The sequence below is a fragment of the Ziziphus jujuba genome, chromosome 8, assembly GCF_031755915.1.
Source record: "Ziziphus jujuba cultivar Dongzao chromosome 8, ASM3175591v1".
Lineage (NCBI taxonomy): Eukaryota > Viridiplantae > Streptophyta > Magnoliopsida > Rosales > Rhamnaceae > Ziziphus > Ziziphus jujuba.
Window position 1 is genome coordinate 24,815,817 of NC_083386.1, and position 22,173 is coordinate 24,837,989.

At 31.0% G+C, this 22,173-nt stretch overlaps 3 protein-coding genes and 1 pseudogene across 3 annotated transcripts; all 4 read left to right on the forward strand.

Annotated features, from left to right (window-relative positions):
* The first annotated feature begins 6,166 nt into the window (after positions 1 to 6,166).
* On the forward strand, positions 6,167 to 8,022 carry LOC107414390 (embryo-specific protein ATS3B). Its single transcript, XM_016022502.3, has 3 exons — positions 6,167 to 6,460; positions 6,579 to 6,686; positions 7,337 to 8,022. Exons 1-3 carry the CDS (start codon positions 6,341 to 6,343, stop codon positions 7,667 to 7,669), a joined length of 561 nt encoding a protein of 186 aa, XP_015877988.3. The 5' UTR covers positions 6,167 to 6,340; the 3' UTR covers positions 7,670 to 8,022.
* A 2,785-nt stretch (positions 8,023 to 10,807) lies between these two features.
* On the forward strand, positions 10,808 to 16,480 carry LOC107414386 (DEAD-box ATP-dependent RNA helicase 7). Its single transcript, XM_016022499.4, has 14 exons — positions 10,808 to 11,481; positions 11,969 to 12,103; positions 12,223 to 12,363; positions 12,488 to 12,599; positions 12,684 to 12,754; positions 12,913 to 13,067; positions 13,177 to 13,288; positions 13,673 to 13,774; positions 13,851 to 13,911; positions 14,021 to 14,195; positions 14,271 to 14,367; positions 14,541 to 14,635; positions 15,458 to 15,591; positions 15,899 to 16,480. Exons 1-14 carry the CDS (start codon positions 10,993 to 10,995, stop codon positions 16,138 to 16,140), a joined length of 2,121 nt encoding a protein of 706 aa, XP_015877985.2. The 5' UTR covers positions 10,808 to 10,992; the 3' UTR covers positions 16,141 to 16,480.
* Positions 16,481 to 17,203: 723 nt separating this feature from the next.
* LOC107414259 (mitochondrial metalloendopeptidase OMA1) lies at positions 17,204 to 20,120 on the forward strand. Its single transcript, XM_016022366.4, has 3 exons — positions 17,204 to 18,417; positions 18,534 to 18,682; positions 19,688 to 20,120. The coding sequence occupies exons 1-3, from the start codon at positions 17,494 to 17,496 to the stop codon at positions 19,938 to 19,940; spliced, it is 1,326 nt and encodes a 441-aa protein (XP_015877852.1). The 5' UTR covers positions 17,204 to 17,493; the 3' UTR covers positions 19,941 to 20,120.
* A 263-nt stretch (positions 20,121 to 20,383) lies between these two features.
* Positions 20,384 to 21,729, forward strand: LOC112491026 (protein trichome birefringence-like 36; annotated as a pseudogene).
* The last annotated feature ends 444 nt before the right edge of the window (positions 21,730 to 22,173 follow it).

The following is a 22,173-nucleotide window of genomic DNA, read 5'->3' on the forward strand; positions in this document are numbered from 1 at the left end:
TGCCATTCCAGGCGTCATACAAAGTAACTAAAACTACCGACAGGGTAGCCTAGTTACCCATATAGATCCTGGTTAATAAGTGGGAGACAATTAACAAATTGGCAATTTCATGATATAGGTAAATAAAAGATAACTCATCCACTATGCCAACACATATTACATTGGTACACATAATGCAGACAAAATAAATCTCACGACAGGTGAGTACCTAAAATCCCACACTACTATACCAACTAGGCACAAAGCCTCTTTGGATAAGCTCACACAATCTAATTTTCCAATCACAAATATTTAATTTAATTTAATAATATTGGAATGTGATAATTAAACAAATAAATAAATAAATTGAACAATTGAATCACTAAATTAATTAATAAATAACAACAAATAAATCAATAAAAATAATAATAATAAGTTTTTTTTTTTGGCCTGCTGACGTCAGCAAACGATGTGTCGTGCTGACGTCAACAGTCACCTCAAACGGCACGTCGTTCGAGCCTTCTTCTTCACCCAACCGGGTCACGGGTGACCCGGTTCCAGTCCAAACAGGTCACTCGACCCGCTAGTCTTACCCGACCATTTCTCGCCGTTCCGGCCACCGTTTCCGACGATACCGGCGGCGTTTGGTTCGTCTTTCCATAGGTAACAGTTTCCACAAATCAATTTGATTCATATTTAACTCAAAGAAAACACCCAAGCAAGAAAACGTTCGGCCATGGAAGGTCCATAAATAATCGATTTTACCAGGTTTTGCACCAAATTAATTAGTCTAATTCACTCCATTCAAACTGAAAAACAATTTCCAAGTTAACCCAGATCATGAATTCATACAAAACAAATTTTCCCCAAAATTTTGGAAAACAAATACACGCCCGATATTTACAAATTTTTTTTTTTTAAGGATTTTCATATCCAATTAGAAATAATAAACAATATAAAACACAATAAAGAAGAATTTTTCAGCATACCCAGGTCTTAATTCGAACTAAAACAAAAATTCACATAATTTGCACAAACTCAATATAAACCCGTTATTGCACAAGAGAAGAGAAATTAATCAATAAAATTCCATCCTTAAAATTTGGATCTCCAAACAAGCCGCAAACACAGATGAATATCACATATTGGATTTCAGGAAACAAGCATGTAATAGCAGAATCACAAGGACGAGAGAATAATTATAAAATAAATATCATGTCATCAATATACACGATAAAAGTTCAATGGCCGCATAAAAATATAACAACAAATTTCAAAATAATTTATTATGCATATTAACCATGTGCTCTGATACCAATTGTTAGATTTTATGGATCTAAATATACATAATAAATTTCATAAATCATAAATTACTAACCTCCAAACGCAGCCATTGATAAATTAAATATTTAATCCTGCAAAATAGAAACAACGTAAAGTAGTGCCTATGAACACACTACTCTCAAACCACTCTCAGATTTTTGAAAACCCTAATCTCTAAAATACTGTATAGTATATCCTTGTTTGCTTGCCCTAGACCCTTTAATAGTCTCTGCAAGTCAGACTTATCCATTAATTTTGACACACATAAAATAATAATAATTTGATAATATAATTATACTAGAAAAAATATGGATAAGTCAATGAACTTATAAAGAAAGTTGGTATTCCAGTCCAATGGACCAACTGGAGTCTTATAGAGAGTGTGTGACCAAGGGCCCTACTACAAAATAATAAAATAAACCAGTCCCATTAATGACATAAATAGGCCCTGTAAATGAGTAATTGATTATGCTAAGTCTACAATTATTAATTTATTTAACAGGATAGTTTCATTTTTAACTTGTGAATATCATCATCAAAAACTAATTATTTTGACTCAAATTTTTTGACTGTATTTGTATATCTCTAAATGATAGGTGAAGAAGCTATAAAGAAAATAAATTTTGACAAAAAAAAACTTTTAATTTTAACCAAAAAAATAAAAATAAAAATGTATTAGTCCTTAAAGACTTTGTTTGTTATGGTTAGTAAAGTGGAAGGTAGGGAAAAAAATAATAATAATAATGAAAAATTATAAGGATAGAAAATAGATTGATCGTTTGGTTAAGAAGTCGAAGAAAAATTAAAAGTTAAAGAAGATTTCCAAATTCAAAACAATCTCTCCACGTCCACAGAGATCATTAGAAGTAAAAATATTAAGTAAATATAACATAGCTAAATTTATTTATTTATTTATTTTCATTTCTATACAAAATAAAGGATTGAAAGTAATTTTTCAGTATTCATATCTTATCCAAATAACTGGAGGAAAAAAAAAAAATTTCCATCTATCAGTTTTTCTACCAAACAACTGGACGAAAAAAATATAAAAGTTTTCATCTATGAATTTTTCTATCTCTTTTTCATTTTTTAATTTTTTAATTTTTATCTCTTCTACCAAACAATGTCTACATCTTTAAAACAATTGAAAAATTATATAGTTTTTCTGTTAAGCAAAGAAAAAAAAAATATATATATATATATATATAGTTTTTTCTGCAATTTATAAATAATAATTCTACATTTTACCAATGACCTGATATTATACAATTAATTTTTCTCCTATAATTATAAAATGTGAATAATTTATTAATCATTCATATATTATTACATTATTATTTTATAAAATTTTAATGAACAAATTTTATAAATGTAACGTTATTTATTTATGAATAAGATATTTTTGTTAGAAAAAAAAAACTATTGATTAATTTGTTAATCAATATTTCTATTTTGATTATTATTTTGATATTGGTTTTAAATTTTTTGATTGATTTGTTAAGTGTTTTGATGTTTGCTTTTCTAGTTCGTGACTATTATGAGGTATTAAATTGTTTTTGAAGGATCATTTTGATTTCTTTCACTTTATTTTTGAGAGCCAACTATCAAAAAATAATTTTGATTCTTAAATTTTGTTTAAAATGTTTTTTAGTTGATAGAATAAAATGCTTTTTTATTTTAAAGAGTACCGTAGAATTTGCTCTTACCTATATGTTGTAAAATTCTTCTCAATCTTTGTAAATGAAAATTTGATGTCATCATACCTTAATTTTCTTCTGTTCTTATTATACAAATATGTGAAAAACTGGAAAATATATTAAAGGCAATACAAAATTTTCTCTGTCGGTGGCTCCAAAATATAAATATATATATTTATGTTCACTTGTACAGCAACCTACCACACTAAAAAAAGGACACGAGTTTCAACACTTTGTTCTGTGATGATGCAGAATGACGAAATTCAAATTGGAATGAATTAAATTTCAAAGGATTAATTGCACCTTTAGTCTTTCTCTATCTTCACAACAACAACTCAAAATTTTGAAATTCAATTAGAATTGAAAGATTTCGACCAAACAAAAAAAAACGTAGAACTGAAAGATGCCGATGGCATTCATATTCAAGGCAAAAAAAAAAAAAAAAAAAAAGAGAAATAAAACTCCGTTACAAATCAAAAGGTGTCGTCTAAATATTACAAGTAAGGGTGTAAATGAGCCAAATATTGGTATTATCAAGTTCTTATAAAATTTTAAAATTATTTATTCAAGATCGGCTTCAAATTTAGTTTGGCTTCAAATTTAGTTTGATTCGACTCATTATGTTATAAAAATTTAAAAATTTCAGTATTTTATTTTTTTTAAATAAATATTTTAACATTAATAATTATTAAATTTTATTTATTCTATAATTTTCTGTTATAAAAATAATTTATTTTTTAAAATTTCATAAGTTTATTATACCTTATAAATACATAATATGTTTAAATTTATAATATAATTTTATATAAATACAAATAAATAATAAATTTAAACTATTCATAAACTCATCAAGTTAATTTATTATTCAAATTCTACTTGTAGATTTTTATATTTATTGAAATTCGGTTCGTTTTCTTTATAAATCGATTTCAAACAAGTTAAAATCGAATTAAGCTCAAATAAATTATGAACTACTTTAGCTTATTTACAATCCTAATCATATTATAAATATATAATATAAAATATATTTTGGTGGAAAAATATCATATATATTTTCAACAATGAGTAAATACCATTTCGTAAAATAAAAATAATTACAAATAAACATTTTATATGGTCTATAATACATATAGAAAAAGTTTACATCAATTACATAAGCAAGTTTTCTTTCGTTGATGTGCCAGATTTGGTTTGGCTAAAAGTTTAATTGTGTGGTTTTATCTGTATTTGTTTGCTAGATGGTATAAAACCACTGTCGGTTAATAAATTATATATGACAACTTGTTAAGCGATGTTTATGTGAAATTATTTAATTTAAATATAATATATTAAATTTTTGTATAAAAATAAATAATATTCAATTTATTAATTTATTAAAAATATATATAAATTTTAAATTTTGAATCTGATTTAATTTTTAAATAATAAAATAATATTTAGAAAAAAAAACTTACAAAAAAATTTGTTTGATTTTAAATTTTTTTAAAAATGAAACTAAAAAACAACAAATTAATTAATATTTAATAATAAATTAAATAATTTTAATATTATAAAATTTATAATTATAAAAATATTTTTTAACAAATTTAATAGATTTATTATATATTATTATATTTTATTCGATTTATTAAATTTTATTAAATAATATGGATATAAACTGACAAGATATCATGAATTTAAATTCGTAAATTATTATTCGGGGATTCGTATAGTATTACAGCGTCACAACAGATTTTGCAATATCTATAATAAGTACTATTAAAAAAAAAAACAAATTGTTAACAAACACTCTCCAAGACTCCGAAGCGAAGGGTATTATGGATTTTACATTTTAATATTTTCTAGAAACATTACCTTCCTCCACGTGTTATTGGGATTCGAGTTGAACGTCTCATCATATACATCACATCAAATTTAAATGGAAGACTTCATTAGCTCGAGACAAGGCCACGATTGTACATGTTGAATACTACAGGGCGAGGTGGTCCTCTTACTATTTAATGCCATCTTAAATTCTTTACATTTTAAAATACAAGCGAGGAATATTTTTATTTTTTTATGTTGTTTAAACAACATTTACCAAAAAATAAAAAAAAAGTTGTTTAAACAACGACAAAAACACTATGTAATTTTATTTTTTTAATTATGTTTTACACAAAAAAAGTATAAATTGAGCCAAAATTATATTTCAGGATAGCTTTAGTAGTAAGACAAAAAAAATTAGGGCTAAAATTTATGATTGAAAAAAAAATAAATATTAGTGATTACAAGGATGGTTTCATTTTTAACTTTTGAATATTATCAAATTATTTTGTTTTACTCCATCATTTTTTGTTCAAAAATTTTAACTGTATTTGTATATCTCTATATGATAGGTGAAGAAGCTTTAAAGAAAATAAATTTTGAGAAAAAAAAAACTTTTAATTTTAATAAAAAGTATTAGTCCTTGAAGACTTTGTTTGTTATGGTTAGAGTGGAAGGGGGAAAAAAACAATTGATAAAAAAGTATAAGAATAGAAAATGGATTGGTTGTTTGGTTAAGAAGGAGAATAAAAATGGAAAATTAAAGATGATTTCCGTATCCAAAACAATCCTTCCATGTACAAAGAGATAATTAGAAGTAAAAATATTCAGTAAGTACAAAAAAGTTAAATTTACTTAAATTTCTTGTTTTTTCATTTTATTTTTCATTTCTATACAAATAAACGATTGAAAGTAAATTTTTAACATTCATGTCTTGTAAAAACAAATAGAGAAAAAAATATAAAATTTTCCATTTATCAATTTTTTTTTTACCTTTATATAGTTTTTCTCAAATTATCAACAATAAATTTACATTTGATATGATGTTATATAATTAATTTTTCTTCAATAATTATAAAATATAAATAATTTATTCATCATTTAAATATTATTATATTATTATTTATCAAAATTTTAATAAATAAATTTTAAAAGTATAATCTTATTTATTTACGAATAAGTTATTTTCGTTGGAAAAAAAAATTAATTTTAGAAAAAAATAATAATAAAAAAAGAAACGGGTTGAGGTGTCGAATCTGCCCTTGCAGGCCAAATGGACAGAAATCAAATAAGTCGATTTGTCGTATGTCCATTAAAGTGAATTAATTAGAAAATAAAAAATAATTAAAAAAAAAACTTCGTTCTCACCCCGAAAAAAATTAAAAAATAAAGCCTCGTTCTCATAAATCTGTGCGTCTCTCTCTGTCTCTCACTCTCTTTCTTCTTGCTTAAGTCTATGAGAAATATATAGCCAGCAGCAGAAATATCGCGACGCTTGGCACTCTGACTTTTTGACGAGGTTAATCTTTCTGGGGAAAATGATGAGAGCGCTCTCTATTTTGCTGTTATCTGCGTTCATCTTCAACCTCTCCGCAGCAGAAGAATTAAGCAGCCCACTCCCCCATGCTGCAAATAACTTCAATCTCAGCTATATCCAGGTACCCAATTTGCTTCATTTGATCTTTATTTTTTTTTCTTCCCCAAATTTTATTAATTAATTAATTTCGGTATCTCAATAATTATTTTTTCCCCTTTCTTGTGGGTTTTGTATAAAAGAATGAAGCAAGCTGTTCGTATTCGGTTGTTATAACCACAAGCTGTTCCTCAAGCAAATACACAAGGGATCAGATTAGTATTGCTTTCGGGGATGCTTATGGAAATCAGGTTCGTTCTTTTTCATTTACAAGGAAATCAAATTCTGCAAGATAGGTATTTGACATCTTTGATTTTGCAAAATGAAATATCGATTTTAAGTTTTATTTATTCTGAAAATTGACAAAATTCAGTGAATTAAGGGTGTAAAATTTCAAGCAAAAACTCACCCAGATTGTTAGGTTCATCATTTTACACAGTCAAGCCTGAATTTATATGCACTTATGTTATTATATATTCCACACAAAAGTGCTAATACAAGATGATGTAAAAACTGAAAAGCAATAGCTTTTCTTTGAAGTATAAACTATTATTTGGACATCTGGCCCACCCATAGATAAAGTTTGTATAATATGTTGCAAAGCCGAAAGGTCACTGATCAGAGCATATAGGACTTTAACGTAATCATGAAGCTTACCTTTTTTTTTTTTTTTGGGTGTAATTTGAAAATTTTCCAACTTAATCCGTAAATAAGAAAAATATGTGGACAATAACCCTGTCGTTTGTCCAAAGTGAAATCAATTTTTCCATATGAGATTATAATTTGGTTGATTAATTGTTACGAATACAAAAGCACAAACAGTGTTGCTATAATATTTATTGTTAATACGTGCGTTAATCTTCTTTTTTTTCTTTTTAAAAAAAATAAAATATAAAAACAGATATATGCACCGAGATTGGATGACCCATCATCGGGAGCGTTCGAACGGTGTTCTTCAGATACATTTGATATATATGGACCGTGTGCATACCAAATATGCTATGTATACCTTTACAGAAGCGGACCCGATGGCTGGAAACCTGAGAGTGTGAAAATCTATGGTGACAATTCCAGAGCTGTTACATTTACCTACAACACCTTCATCCCCAGTGATGTCTGGTATGGTTTCAATCTCTGCAATGATGCATCTTCTTCGTACCAACGCTATGGTCGTCGTTGGTTCATGGTGATGATTATGGGGCTGCTTGTTTTTGTTCTACTGTATGCTTATTAGTGTTAAGACAGTTTCATTTTAGGTCACTTTTAGTGGTTAGACTTTGTATTCTATCCATTCCTATTGTATCAAGTCATTACTGAATCGCAGCCGCTGCTAATGCATTATTTTTAGGAAAGTTATAGACGATTTCTTGCAACTTGATCAGAGTTTTTAACAGAACTCTGAATCTTTGTAGCAAAAATAGAACTTTATTTTGATGAATCCCCTAGTGTTAGAACTGTTGTATCCTCATCTGTTGGGTTAAAATCTTGACTGATTAGTCTGTCTTTTGATGGTTTCGAATTTGTTATAACTTTGTTTGCTACTTCTTATAATAAAAAAAATGTTGGGTGAGGGAAAGATTTTCTTAACTCCGTACCTGATGGAATTCAGATCCACAATCTTCTTTCAAGATTTGCTTTCAGAGTTTGATGATTTGGGATCATTTTTTAAACGTGTTTCCTGTCTTCCAGGCACATCGATTGAGGTAGGTAAGACCTATCAGGGATTTGAGTTTTTTGGTCATGATGTAATTTTGGAATAAAAAATTAAGATATTTCAATTTATGAACCAACATGGTATCCAACCAATTTTATTTAAAAAATCAAAGCATGGTCCTACTGTCTTCACGTGGTATTCTTATTTAATATTTTTGCTCTGTTCTGTCTCCGCATTGTAAATGTTTCAGAACTTTACACGTGACATTTAACAATAAAGAAATCAAAGAGTTGTATTACCAATAAAAGAATCAAAGCTGTTGTACTGATTTAGGTGTATCTTATTTCTACAATAAAAAGAAATTATAGAGAATTTTTTTTTTTTTTTTGGGTAAAAGAAATTATAGAGAAGTTTGTTTCTCTATGCTGAAGGCAATGACAAAATATGTTCCATGAAGTTGCTATGTATTTGATAGAAGTAAAGTATTACGTTGAAGGCAATAAAAATACACACACAGTGAAGATAATATTCATGACAGGCCGTATGGCTAGCTCCAGAGTATCGATGGGCTTTGTATTTTCTTGCCCTTTATAAAACACTCTTTTAAGCAAAAACGGAAAATGCCCTTTTTAGTTTATAAAACTCTCATTTCACCCAAAAAAAATAAAAAAATAAAAAATAAAAGTTTAGATGGTACTCGATGATGCTGCTAAACAATTAAGCAATTTGACTGGATATGCTATGCAAAATTATTATTATTAACTTTTTGGCTTGTGAGGTTCGAACCAGCTCATACGATGTTGCTATCTCTGACCATTAGGGCTGCCACACCACCTTTACTGTGCAAAAATATTAACAAAATTAGGTTCGTTTTATTTTATATTTTTTGGTTCTAATAAAACTAGGTTCTAACTCCACGTATTTTATTACATGAAACAAACGTAAACAATATGATGACTAAGCGCCCGGTGTATAATCATTTGAATGTGTATATATATATATTACACGAAAAATTCATTTAGTGCATGTTTGCTTATATTTTTTTCCTTTTTGGGAAAAGTTAGAATCCTTTTGTTGAACCTTATTGACTTCGACTATTTTAAATTTAATACAATCAACTTTAAATTAGACTTTATTTGATTGGATCAAAATATAAAATGGTCCAATTTTATCCACCTTTATCCATTCCAATACATACACCGAAAAAAATTCTATCCCAATATAACAAATATGCCGGTCCACGTTGTTCACACATATTTAGACTTATTTTGTTATTGTTTATATTTAAAGAAATCATCAATAACCATACCGAATAAAAAATCAATTGTACCTATGCTGAAGAAATAATCTGTAAAATATTGGTATTTCATATTAATAAAAATGTTATAAGATGTCAAAAATTATTAATAAATGTTCGGTAATTTATTAAATTGAATTGCTATAAAAATTACAATTACTAAAATGAACATGATATATAAATTATTTTTTAAATTGTAGTTTATATGTTGTTATGTTATAATATTTTTATACTAAAATCGAATTAAAAATATTGTTAAGAATACATAATAAATTATCAATAATTATATTAAAATTTTCATTTATAAGAGAGTTTTAATTTAGGTATGATAAAATAAAAAAAATAAATATAATGTGGTATTATATTGATTAATTAAGCGTGATTAACTAAGTGTATTTTAGGGATTCAAATTTATTTGTCCTGATTATAAAAAGATCATATTTTTTAAATTATCCTTCCACTTGATTATAAAAACAAATGTATGACTACCAAAAAATTGTACAATAATAAGCAAAATATTATTTTACGAAACAGATTAATGCTCCTATATTCAATATGGATTGATTCTAACCCTACCAAAAGTATTCCCAAACCAAGCCTTAAACTCAAAACAAACTACGACTTAGTTTGGAAATGCTTAGGTTTTAAAAGAATTAACCGTAACTATACTGAAAAAAAAAATCAATTTCTATTACATTGAAAAAAAAAAGTATTAAATAATTTATTTTAATAAAAGCGTTATAAGATATACATGTTAAAAATAAAGTATTTAGTAACATATTAAATTGAATTGTTGTGAATTTTGCAATTATTAAAATGAACAATATATATATATATATATATATATATTTACAATTACTAAATTTTATATGTAGTTTTGTTTTCGATATTTTTTATATTAAAAGTAAATAATATATTATAAATAACTAATAATTTATATGTGATTAATTTATATTAAAAATTTTATTTTTTAATTTGAAAACAATTATATAACAGATAAAAGGTAAATATAATTTATTTTAAATATTTCAATTTATTTGTCCTAATTATATAAGTTTCTTTCTAACTAAAACTTCACAAATAGCCCCCATTTATGTACTTTTTTTTTTTTTTTTTAGCTAATTACCCCATTAATGTATTTGTACTATGGTAAAAAGTTCTTTTTATAATTAATTCTAGAACTCGATCAGTACCAAACTAAAACTTACCCCTAAATTCTAAATCATTCTGAAAATACGTAGCCGTTTGGCATTTGTCGATATTTCTAATCCTTTTATCAAACGCGCGGTGTGCACAAATTTTTACACTTTTTTAATTTTTGCAAAAGAGTTCCAATCAAACGGCAAAAACCGATCAATTTGGAGTGATTCGCAATCTAACGGCTCAAAACAGCACCGATTAAACCATAAAAGCAGCAAACCCTAAATCCTTTTGCTTTCGTCTCCTACTCCTGCACCTGAGCGCTAAAACTCTTCTGCAGCAGGAGAACACCCTTTTCCTCTCGCCCTCTCTCGCTCTCTCTTCGGCGGCGGCAATATATAAATTCATAAGCTCACGCTGAAAAAACGTACAAAACTTGTAGACAAATTCCTCTCTGTCGAAAGCCATGCCTTCAATAGCTCTCTCCGACGATATGCTCTCTGCTGGCCCCAAGGACAAGAAGGAGAAGAAGAAGAAGATGAAGAGCCTAGCTCTGGCTGAAACCCTAGGATCGGAGTTGGAGAAGAAAAGCAAGGAGTCTAAGCTCAAGAAGCGAAAGGCTTTGGAGATTGAGGCTGATGAAGACAGAAGCGAGACGAGCTCCGAACTTGGTGAGCCGGTGAATTCGAAACTCAAGAGTGTTGTCGAGGTTGAGAAGGAGAAGAAGAAGAAAAAGAAGAAGAAGGCGAAGGTTGAAGATGATGAAGAAGAAGAAGAAGAAGAAGAGGAGGAGGTGGAGGAGGACCCGAATGCAATTTCAAGGTTCCGTGTCTCGGCGCCCTTGAAGGCCATGTTGAATGAGAAGGGGATCGAGTCGTTGTTTCCGATTCAGGCCATGACATTCGATACCATCTTGGATGGCAGCGACTTGGTTGGACGGGCTCGTACTGGACAGGTAATCTACTTATTCGATCATTTGCTTTTTCTCTATTCGTTTTAGTTTGTAGAACAGTTTGGTTTCAGATATTTGGCAATGATGATCCATCTATTGCTAATCGGTAAAATTGTAATTGTTCTGACTAATTACTGTATGGTGTGTTTTGCAATTAATGAGTGGCAATGCCGTTGCTGATCATAAGTGATACAATGTGACTTGGTACACAATATTACTGTAATTTATATATATATATATATATTATTTTTAGTTTGTCTTACGACAGGATATTTGTTAAGGTTGTTCAGGGTTGTCGATGAGAACAAAAACTGACAGTATGCAAAGGTGTTTGGACGAAAAGCTTTTAATTTTTACTCAAATGTTTTGAATGTCTAGTTGACCATAATTAATCATGTTTTCAAATTGATTAGTGAGAAGTATTGACCACCCCCAGCTTATGAGTTCATGTTCTCTCTGAGCTATGGCATCTGATTTCGAATTATTGCAGGGTAAAACGCTGGCGTTTGTGTTGCCCATCTTGGAGTCCTTAACAAATGGGCCTACAAAGTCTTCCCGAAAAACTGGATACGGGAGGCCACCAAGTGTTCTTGTACTTTTACCCACTAGGGAGTTGGCGAATCAGGTGGAAAAAAAAAAAAAAAAGAATGTGATTTTGCCATATGTATTTTATTTATATTAAATCGTTTGTAGTTAAATATAAATATTTATGCTGATCATCATTACGAATTTCGGTTCATTCAGGTCTATGCTGATTTTGAAGTTTATGGTGGGGCATTGGCATTGACATCATGCTGTTTATATGGAGGAGCTGCTTATCATGCTCAAGAAATAAAATTAAAGAGAGGGGTTGATATAGTTGTTGGAACGCCTGGGCGTGTAAAGGTATGCTATCTTTTTTTCTTTTTTATTTTTTTTTAAATTTTTTTTTAAAAAAAGTCCTTATGGCTGGTTGAAGTCTTCAGTATTTTGCATTAATATGATGACTATTCCTATGAGTTTTGCGTAGGATCATCTTGAGAGGGGAAACATTGACTTCAGCTCTTTGAAGTTTCGGGTCCTTGATGAAGCTGATGAAATGTTGAGGATGGGTTTTGTTGAAGATGTTGAGCTCATTCTAGGTACTGTTATCTTTAATTTGGCTGATGGGTTAGGGTTTCATATGGATTTGTCATTCGTCAATTCTTATTTTATTGTATTTGCAGGCAAAGTAGAGGATGTAAGTAAAGTTCAAACACTTCTCTTCAGCGCAACCTTGCCAGATTGGGTGAAAGATGTTAGTTTCTTGCTTTAGATCTGGGGTTTTGATACTGCTTACTGAATTCAGTTTTTAAATACACAGTTGTTCTGACAACAAGGACTGTTTTATAAAATCAGATTTCATTCCTTTTCAGCCTGTACTTTGTTACTGATTTCTTAATATTTCATTGTCAGATTTCCTCTAGGTTTCTTAAGCCAAATAAGAAAACTGTAGATCTAGTTGGTAATGAGAAGATGAAGGCAAGTAAAAATGTTACTCATATTGTTCTGCCCTGTTCAAGTTCAGCAAGATCACAACTTATTCCTGATATCATTCGTTGTTATAGCAGGTTAGCTTTGACTCTTTCAATTAAGTAATTATGATCTGTTTATGTATTTATTATTTCTCTGTCATTTTTGTTTAATTGTACATTGTTCTCATTTATGGTTTGGATTCAGTGGTGGCCGCACTATTATTTTTACTGAAAAGAAGGAATCTGCTTCTGAACTTGCTGGGTTGCTTCCTGGAGCACGAGCCTTGCATGGGGACATACAGCAGGCTCAACGAGAGGTTAGTTGTTTAAGTGCAAATATCTCTTCTATCCGCAATTGGTTTTTCCTTCGTTTTTTTTTTTTTTTTTTTTTTTGGGGATTAATAGGTGCAACATGTCCAAATAGTTATTATAAAGGGAAAACGGAGGAGTTTCAGTCTGGGGCTGTTTTGAAATTCTTCATCTTCTATGTTTTTATGCTTATGGATACTTATTTGTCTTTGTTTCTTCAAGAATGGAAAATAAATTAAGTTCCAGTTTACTTTAGTAAAATGATAGAGGATAGCCAGGGCTTGCATGTTTTGTTTATAATATGAAACTCAATACGTTATCCTTCCCTTTTAATTATTAAATTAGGTCTTCCCCCAACTTTTTTTCTTTGCTTCGTGTTCTGGTAATTGCAGGTCACACTTAAAGGTTTCAGGTCAGGTAAGTTCATGACTCTGGTGGCCACAAATGTTGCTGCAAGGGGATTGGATATCAATGACGTCCAATTAATTATTCAGGTATGAATTTGTGTATGTGGATATTAGTACAGCTGATATCTGTCCATATGATTCTTATTAACTTTTCATGTTTCAGTGTGAGCCTCCGCGTGATGTTGAAGCCTATATTCATCGATCTGGACGCACAGGAAGAGCAGGTAGGTTCTTAAACTTGGCACCTTCTATTTTTTTTTTTCTTCCTCTTCTTTTTTGGTTTTGAATTAGTTATAGTTTTGTAACTTGCAAAGAGTGCTTTTGTATTTACAGGCAATACTGGTATTGCTGTAATGCTTTATGATCCAACGAGGGCAAATTTTAATATATCTAAAATCGAAAGAGAATCTGGTGTGAAATTTGAACACATATCTGCTCCTCAGCCACTTGAAGTTGCAAAAGCTGCAGGTGTTGAAGCAGCAGAAACAATAAACCAAATATCCGATAGGTATGGTTGATTTAAATGTTCATTGGGTTTATTTGGGTGTTCTCATTACCAGATATTAACATATTGAATTTACAGTGTAATTCCTGCTTTCAAGTCAGCTGCTGAAGAGCTGTTGAACACGTCTAGTCTATCTGCTGTAGAACTATTAGCAAAAGCACTTGCTAAAGCTGCTGTGAGTCTTGGTCACTCTGTCTCTCCCATTATTATTTTTCCCCTCATTTTATGTTGTCATCTAACTGAAAAATTTAACTTATTTCCTCTACTAGTGATTATAATGTCTTCAAAGTCTTCAAAGTCCATCTGTCTTTCTAAATGATAACACTTCTCTGGTCGCATTGTTTTCAGGGTTATAGTGAAATAAAGAGTAGATCACTTCTCTCCTCGATGGAGAACCATGTAACAGTGCTACTTGAGGTTGGAAGACCCATCTACACACCATCGTGAGTTCCTTTTACTTCCACTTTCTGGTTTTGTTATTTCATTTATGTTAGGACAATTTGATTGCTTAATCCTATATTTTTGGTCAATCTAATCTTTTTAGTGGACAAAGATGATCACTCGATCTTTTGCGCTAACATGGCTAATATTTCCAACAGAGGTCCCTTTGTTAGTTTCCATTTCTTTTGTCAATTTATGTTGGGGTTTTGGTTGCATGGAGCTACTGCCACCCGTCTCCCCAGTTGTATTGTTTTACAGATCTTTCCTTTGACTTGAGATGAGATATTTATTCTTTTGCATGCTGACACTTTTCTTAGTGTCATTATCATAGATTTCTGCTAGTTGAAGTGCATGCCCCTTTTTCTTTTCCCTGGTGGAAGGGATAGAGGACTGAAGGTGGGGAGGGATGGGTTGTAATATATGCACTGAATTGGATTGCCTCAAAACACAAATGAAATAAGTTTCTAAAGCAGTTTTATTATCTGTCTTTTTACTACATGGTTCTTTTTCTTTTAAGCAAACTTTTTTGAAGAGCTGGACTGAAAGGAGTTTTTTTCACTACTGGTTTCTTTTTAGCTTGCTTTTCATGTCATCAATTAATTGGTTTGAAGGGGTTGTTCTGTTTTCTCTTTCCTTTGATCACTTATCCTTAAAATAAAGTGTAGCGTTATTGTGCCTCTGCTCTTTTAATTGTTAAATTATAAGTTTATTTATTTATTTATATATTTAGCTATTTTTGATGAAAGAATTGATTGATTAAAAGTTAGCACTTCTTGCTTGATCATATTTTGACATGGGTTTTTCTACAAATCTTCTGTTGCCAGTTTTGCTTATTCGGTCTTGAGGAGATTCTTGCCTGAGGAGAAGGTTGAGCTGGTAAAGGGTATGGCTCTGACAACCGATGGAAGAGGTGCCGTATTTGATGTGCCAGCTGACGAATTGGATACATTTCTTGCTGGTATTACTCGTCTCTTTAGTTTTAAGTGATTACTATTTTTTTCTGAATGTGTTTTAAGTGCTTACTATTGATTATAAAAAAATGTTTGTGCGATGATTCCTCAACTTATTAAGTAGACGCTGGAAACTTCCTTTTCAAGCATCGTGTTTTGCCACTACTGTCCTTGGATTGTTTTTAAGAATGTACTTCATGGAGGAGGAACATATAATTAAATGCATCATTCAGCTTTCATTGTTACCATGTTTTTGTGGTTTCGTCATCTTTGGGTTTTGATTTTTTGCATGTTTGTCTGTCTTTTTTGGTACAGGTCAAGAAAATGCAGCTAATGTAAGCTTAGAGGTGCTAAAAGCGTTGCCAAGTCTGCAAGAAAAGGACCGAAGATTTGGTAGTGGTGGTGGTGATCGGGGTGGGTTTCGTGGCAGGGGTGGTAAGTTTTCTTTTGGAAGAGGTGGAAGGGATGGTGGTTTCTCTGATAGAAGAAATGATAGGTTTTCCGATCGATCTGGTAGAGGAAGAGGAGGAAGAGGTCGCGGTGGCAAGAGATGGTGAAGGGTGTGATTACTATGTAATCAGAGTGGTTACAGTGGCCACAGAAGCAATAATGAAGAAAATGTCGTTCTATACAGGTCCTTGACTAATGAAGATTCTCTTGGCCCGGTGTAGAGGATTTTTCTTTTTACACTTTTTGTTGCCCGCTTTATTGGGCATGTTTTTCTACTATTTTTTTTGCGTTTTTCTTTTTCCGTTTTTCCTGTTTTGGGCTGCATTCCTTATTGTGTTCATGGGGATTTTTCCATGTGTCCCCATTTAATTTATTTTGAAAATATAAAATTGTACTCTAAAATATTAATTTATTAAATTTGGAAAAAAAAAGTAGTTTGGGTTCTTATTCTATTTTTCTCTGGAAAAGGGGGAAAACTATTCTTTCCGATAATTCTCTGAAAAGGAAAATGATATTGCTTTATAATTAATTTTCTGAATACTGTGAGAACCAATTGAGTGCAATATATTTCAGGTATCAAATAATAATTTTTTTCTTTTTGGGACACAAGGATGTCAAATAATATGGTAATTTTTTTTAGACCTTTTTTTTTTGTTTTTTTGCAATAATTTTATTGAAGTTCTATATTTTGAAAAAATTATTATTAATATCTTCTTAATATTTTATATATATTAAAGTAAGTTCGTTTGTTAGTTTTTATTTGTTAAAATTTATTAATAAAAATTGATAAATTAATCTTTCAACATAAATTTAAAAAATTAATAAAAATGATAAATAATATATTTATTAAAAGCATGAAATAATAATAAAATTAAAAATGTAAATTTAATTTTTTTAAAAATATTTGATTTAAATTTTTTGAAGTTTATATTAATTTTAATTTTGTTGTTTCAATTTTAAAAATTGCAAATAATATCTTTATAAGCTGTAAATAAATTTATTTTGTAAAATGTGATTAAATTAATAAAATAAAAAAATAAAAATTGTTTAAAATTTGAAAAAAAGGCAAATAATATTTTTGAAAGAGATTGTATTTAAATTAAATTCTAATTTTTTTTTTTTTAATATTTTGACTTTTAGATCTGGTTAAGGCAGCCCGCTGATAAAAAGTTCAATCTGCCATCAGGACCATACTCATTTGGTGCCACTTGTCATCGGCTTCGTTCAGAAAGCCAAAATTCTTCCAGACTTGTCTGTCTACCCGCCGAATCTTCGATTTGCTTACAATTGCGTTGTATCTTCTTCCTCTTCTTCTTTCTGTTTTAGGTTTTCAAGCTTAAACAAACAACAGTCACCATTCCAATCAAAATACACGGTTCTTGAATGAATTTCATCAATATTCAGTAGAAACTCAAGTCCCTGTTAGGCGTTTATTTTATTTTATTTATTTGTTCAATATAATGGGATGCTACAGAAGATCGAAGCTTCTAATCGATGCGTTTCGCGGTTTTACTTCCAAGATTTCTCCCGGACAGTCAATTCAGTATTCCACTTCAAGAAATACCCTATCTGGGTCTTCGATTTTGGTCTCTAATAATGCAGCTAAGTTTTCTTCTTCCTACTCTATTATCCCACAAAAATCAGTTTCACAAGGCTTAACAAGGACCCAGTACGGTGCAAGGAGATATTACTATGTTGATCGATATCAGGTTCATCATTTCAGACCCCGAGGTCCTCGGCGCTGGTTTCAGAATCCTAGAAACGTCTTGATTGTGGTTCTTGTGGGTTCTGGGATTGTGATAACTGTGTATTTTGGCAATTTGGAAACTATTCCATACACCAAGAGAACCCATTTCGTGCTTCTATCGAAAGAAATGGAGAGGAAGCTCGGAGAGACCCAGTTCGAGCAAATGAAGGATGCCTTTAGGGGCAAAATATTGCCTGCAATACACCCAGAAAGTGTTCGGGTCAGGTTGATATCCAACGAGATAATAAAGGCATTGCAGAGAGGGTTAAGGCACGAAAAAGTTTGGAGCGACTTGGGGTACGGATCCGAGAGCGTTGGGCCGGGTGTTGAGGGAAGTGGACATGAGACATTGATGGCCCTGAAGGAATTTGGTGGAGAAGAGCAGGTGGAAGGAAGATGGTCTCGCGAAGACGAGATTCTTGATGATAAATGGGTTCAGCAAAGCAGGAAGAAGGGTCAGGAAAAAGGGGTTCGATCGGCCACTTCGCATTTGGACGGATTGAATTGGGAGGTTCTGGTTGTGGATGAGCCTGTTGTCAATGCGTTTTGCATGCCTGGAGGGAAGATTGTGGTTTTTACTGGCCTCCTTAAACATTTTAGAAGTGATGCTGAAATAGCAACTATAATTGGGCATGAGGTATTGGGTTCGTCTAGTCCCTTAGCTCTTCTAGTGCTTGTTTTGATTTTGCAGTTGAAGGATATTATGGAAGAAATTATGTTTTTAATGGATGGTTCTTGATTACTTACTATTAGGTGGGGCATGCTGTTGCTAGACATTCAGCTGAGGGTATTACAAAGAATCTGTGGTTCGCTATTTTACAGTTGATACTTTATCAGTTCGTTATGCCTGATCTTGTTAATACGATGTCAACTCTTTTCTTAAGGCTTCCTTTCTCCAGAAGGTACATTTATAATTTCTTTTCCATTTTTTCCTCTTACAAGTGAAGTTGCTTCTTTTTTTTTTTTTCGTTTTTGTTTTTTTTGTTTTTTTTTTTTCACTTTATTTTTCTTTCTAGTCATGCCTTCTGATACCTGTGGCAATTTGTCTATGCTAGTAATTTCATGCTGTCCTCATTAAAAGCTCTTTTACTGATGGAAATATAGCTTTCCCTCATGCAATTAGTTTTGAAGTTAAGAGAGAATTTGTTTGCGGTGGTGACATGTCTTACACTTATTTGCATTGATTTACATGTACTAATTTAACTTAATCTAAAAATTGGTTGAAATCATAATTTGTAACAGTTCCTGTAATAGAGGGTTACTAACTTGCTGACATCATTTTGAGGAACTAGTTTCCTGTAAATTTCCTACAGGGCACAAATTATGGTTGTCGAATTTACTTTAGCTCATTTATCTTGTAATGTGGTAGTGTAATGGTCACATGGAAATTTATCCATATACATTGAAGTTGTTGTGGAGTAGGCAAATTGTTTGCCTTCTTCATTCAACAATAGAAACGGTAAATAAGTAATATGGAGTATGAGCAAGATTCCTATGGAGTTGGTGAATGTGCAAATATTGCACATGTGAAAACAAAAGCCGCTAACTCTAACTGTAATCGATTATTCTTTTTGCTTATAAACTAAATGAGCAAGTAAGTACTTTTTTACTCGGAGCTACGAAACAAAAATAGGTGAAACTAAGATGAATATAGGAGGCTCTGCTTCAAGGCAGGATTGGTTGTTTCTTCCTAAGATGGTCATGCTCGTCCTGGAAGCTCATTTGCAGTTTTTAGGTTTGCAATAGAAGTATATGAGAGGGTCGGTTTTTGATTTAAATGAAAACATTCCAAATTTTAAGTATCAGATTAGCTTCTTAATGTTCCCTTCTTATTAGTCTATCCCCACTTCTAAAACTGTCTTCAGGTTGAACTTTCTCATAATCTTACATTTGTTGTATTTAATTAGGATGGAAATGGAAGCGGATTACATAGGGCTCCTGTTAATAGCATCTGCTGGATATGATCCTAGAGTGGCACCGCATGTGTATGAGAAGTTGGGAAGGGTTGCCGGCGATGATTCTTCACTGAAAGATTATCTTTCGACGCATCCATCCGGAAAGAAGAGAGCTCAGTTGCTGGCTCAAGCCAAGGTCATGGAAGAAGCATTACATATATACATGGATGAGAGAGGTGGACGTGGGATTGAAGGTTTTCTTTAATACAATTTTGAGCTCACTATGGTTTACGAAATTACTGTAACAGTTTGGTTTCTTTAATTTAATTTTTAAAGCATCTCCTTAGAAGTAAACTTGTGGATGGGGATTCTTTTCATATGAATTTTTGTTTTCAGTTCAAATGTAATTAACATTCTGTCATGAATTGTATGTTTTCTTACTATTTCTTTGTTTTTTTTTTTTTTTTTTTCATTCGAATTAATAAAAAATTATACAAAGATTTGGAAATATGATGTTTATCTTAATAATGGTTGTTTTGTGTATGCTATTGGATCCTTGCTTCCTTGCTTGCCACCTCTTAAGTGTTACACACACAGAATTTAGCCTTCTTTGCTGAATTTCCCTAGTCAAAAAATTGGGAAACTTTTTATGGTGGCAGTATGTGATATAATCGTCTAAGAGAAATTCTACTGAAGCTTATGTGGATAATGAATCTTATTCTATTTGTAAACTGTATTCTATCATTTGTATTAGTAAACCATATTCTATCTATATAAGAGGTTTTAATGAGGAGGATGATGAAGTTGTTAGGTTCAAAGCGGGCAGAAGAAGCAACAGAGTAGATGTGACTTGTCCTCTAGAGAATGGGTTTATGATCAATCTTATCCTCTATATGGCTCTAATTGTCCATATCAGAGTACTGTTATGACATGTCAAAAGAATGGGAAGCCAGATTCTGACTATGAGAAACGGAGGTGGAAGCCACAGGGTTGCTTCATTCCCAGGTATGAGAATTCCCCATTTCTTTACTTTGTACATCAAGTTAATGAGGGAAAGTGAAAGCGAAGCACATTGATATTGTTTTGTTATGTTATTTCTGTTCTGTAAGCAGTATCACTAAGAATGGAGCTAGGAATGGTATATATACTAGAGTTTTAAAAGAAGTTTATTCTGCTTACATAGAGAGCAATTTTACATGCTGAATTGTGGTACCATTTTTGGAATGAGACTAAATAGTGAACTCTTGCACAGAAGTATTGAGATTTATGGTAAGTATTATGTGGCATTTTAAATATCTTGTCAGATATATAAAATAAATTCCGTACAACTTATAAGTAGCTTATTTTCTTCAAAACTGCTTTATCATGATAGTTAACGTTCCATGTTTATGTTTGTCTCTGGAATGAAAATTATACTTGATTCACTAAACTTTTATGGCTTTCTTTTGTTCTTTTGGGATTTTTCTTTTTCATACAGGCTTGATGCACTAAAATATCTTGCAAAAATGAGAAAGGAAAGGATAATGCTGATGGGTGATTCTATTATGAGAAACCAGTGGGAATCTCTTTTTTGTGTAGTACAAGGTGTTTGTTCCAACTGGCAGAAGGACAGTCACCTGTAATGGTCCTTCTATGGCATTTCATGCCCTGGTAATAAATTAAATTAATCTTTTATTTTTGGATGAAATTATGATCGTTATACATTATTTAGATTATTATTGCACATACAGTAATTAAATCATTAAATTCTCAGGCAAAGGCCTTGCACATGTAAAAATTATTAACGTTGACAAACAGGACCTTGAGATACCGAGTTCTCGTGGGCTCCGCTTCTGGTAGATTTGAAAAAAGGACCTGAAAATAAGAGAATTTTACATTTGGATTTGATTGAAGAGAATGCGAGGTATTGGAGAGGCGTTGATATTCTCGTGTTTGACTCAGCTCATTAGTGGAGTCACTAGGACAAAGATAGTTTATAAAATAAATTTCAGAATGATATTTTCTTATGATCATTTCCTTCTTTTCTTCTTCTTTTTTTTTTTTTTTTTTTTTTTTTTTTTCATATGAGCATCAAAGTTCTATTTTCAAAAAGGGTGAATGAGTTATAGGCTTTTTCAAGTACTAATAGATATTTGATAAATTTGTGAATAAACTCAGGTTGAACTATTTCAAGGAAGGACAATAATTTTACAAAAGTATGAATCCAATGATTGCTTACCAAAAAGACTCGCAACGTGGGCTAACTGGGTAAATTTAAATCTGGACCCTCATAAAACTTGAGTCATTTTTTCCGCAGCATGTCACCTAGACATGAGTGTATGATGCAATCTTCTACACTTTGATTCACAAGAAAATTGTCCTGTTCTTTATTTTGTAATATTCCAACGGAGAAAATGGTTGGAGATGGTTTAATCAGAAGCAGCCTCTTGCTGCTTTGAGTCATCAACATGTACCGGAACAAATGCCAGTACCACAAGGGGTATTAAGAAATATGAGGT

Excerpts from the sequence above, each read along its gene's own strand:
- LOC107414390 (XM_016022502.3), top strand. The coding sequence starts at position 6,341 with ATGATGAGAGCGCTCTCTATTTTGCTGTTATCTGCGTTCATCTTCAAC. Across the intron at positions 6,461-6,578 it reads TCAATCTCAGCTATATCCAG|AATGAAGCAAGCTGTTCGTA; the intron begins GTACCCAATTTG and ends TTTGTATAAAAG. Across the intron at positions 6,687-7,336 it reads GGGATGCTTATGGAAATCAG|ATATATGCACCGAGATTGGA; the intron begins GTTCGTTCTTTT and ends ATATAAAAACAG.
- LOC107414386 (XM_016022499.4), top strand. The coding sequence starts at position 10,993 with ATGCCTTCAATAGCTCTCTCCGACGATATGCTCTCTGCTGGCCCCAAG. Across the intron at positions 13,775-13,850 it reads ACGTCCAATTAATTATTCAG|TGTGAGCCTCCGCGTGATGT; the intron begins GTATGAATTTGT and ends TTCATGTTTCAG. Across the intron at positions 14,196-14,270 it reads ATAAACCAAATATCCGATAG|TGTAATTCCTGCTTTCAAGT; the intron begins GTATGGTTGATT and ends TTGAATTTACAG.
- LOC107414259 (XM_016022366.4), top strand. The coding sequence starts at position 17,494 with ATGGGATGCTACAGAAGATCGAAGCTTCTAATCGATGCGTTTCGCGGT. Across the intron at positions 18,418-18,533 it reads CAACTATAATTGGGCATGAG|GTGGGGCATGCTGTTGCTAG; the intron begins GTATTGGGTTCG and ends ACTTACTATTAG. Across the intron at positions 18,683-19,687 it reads AGGCTTCCTTTCTCCAGAAG|GATGGAAATGGAAGCGGATT; the intron begins GTACATTTATAA and ends GTATTTAATTAG.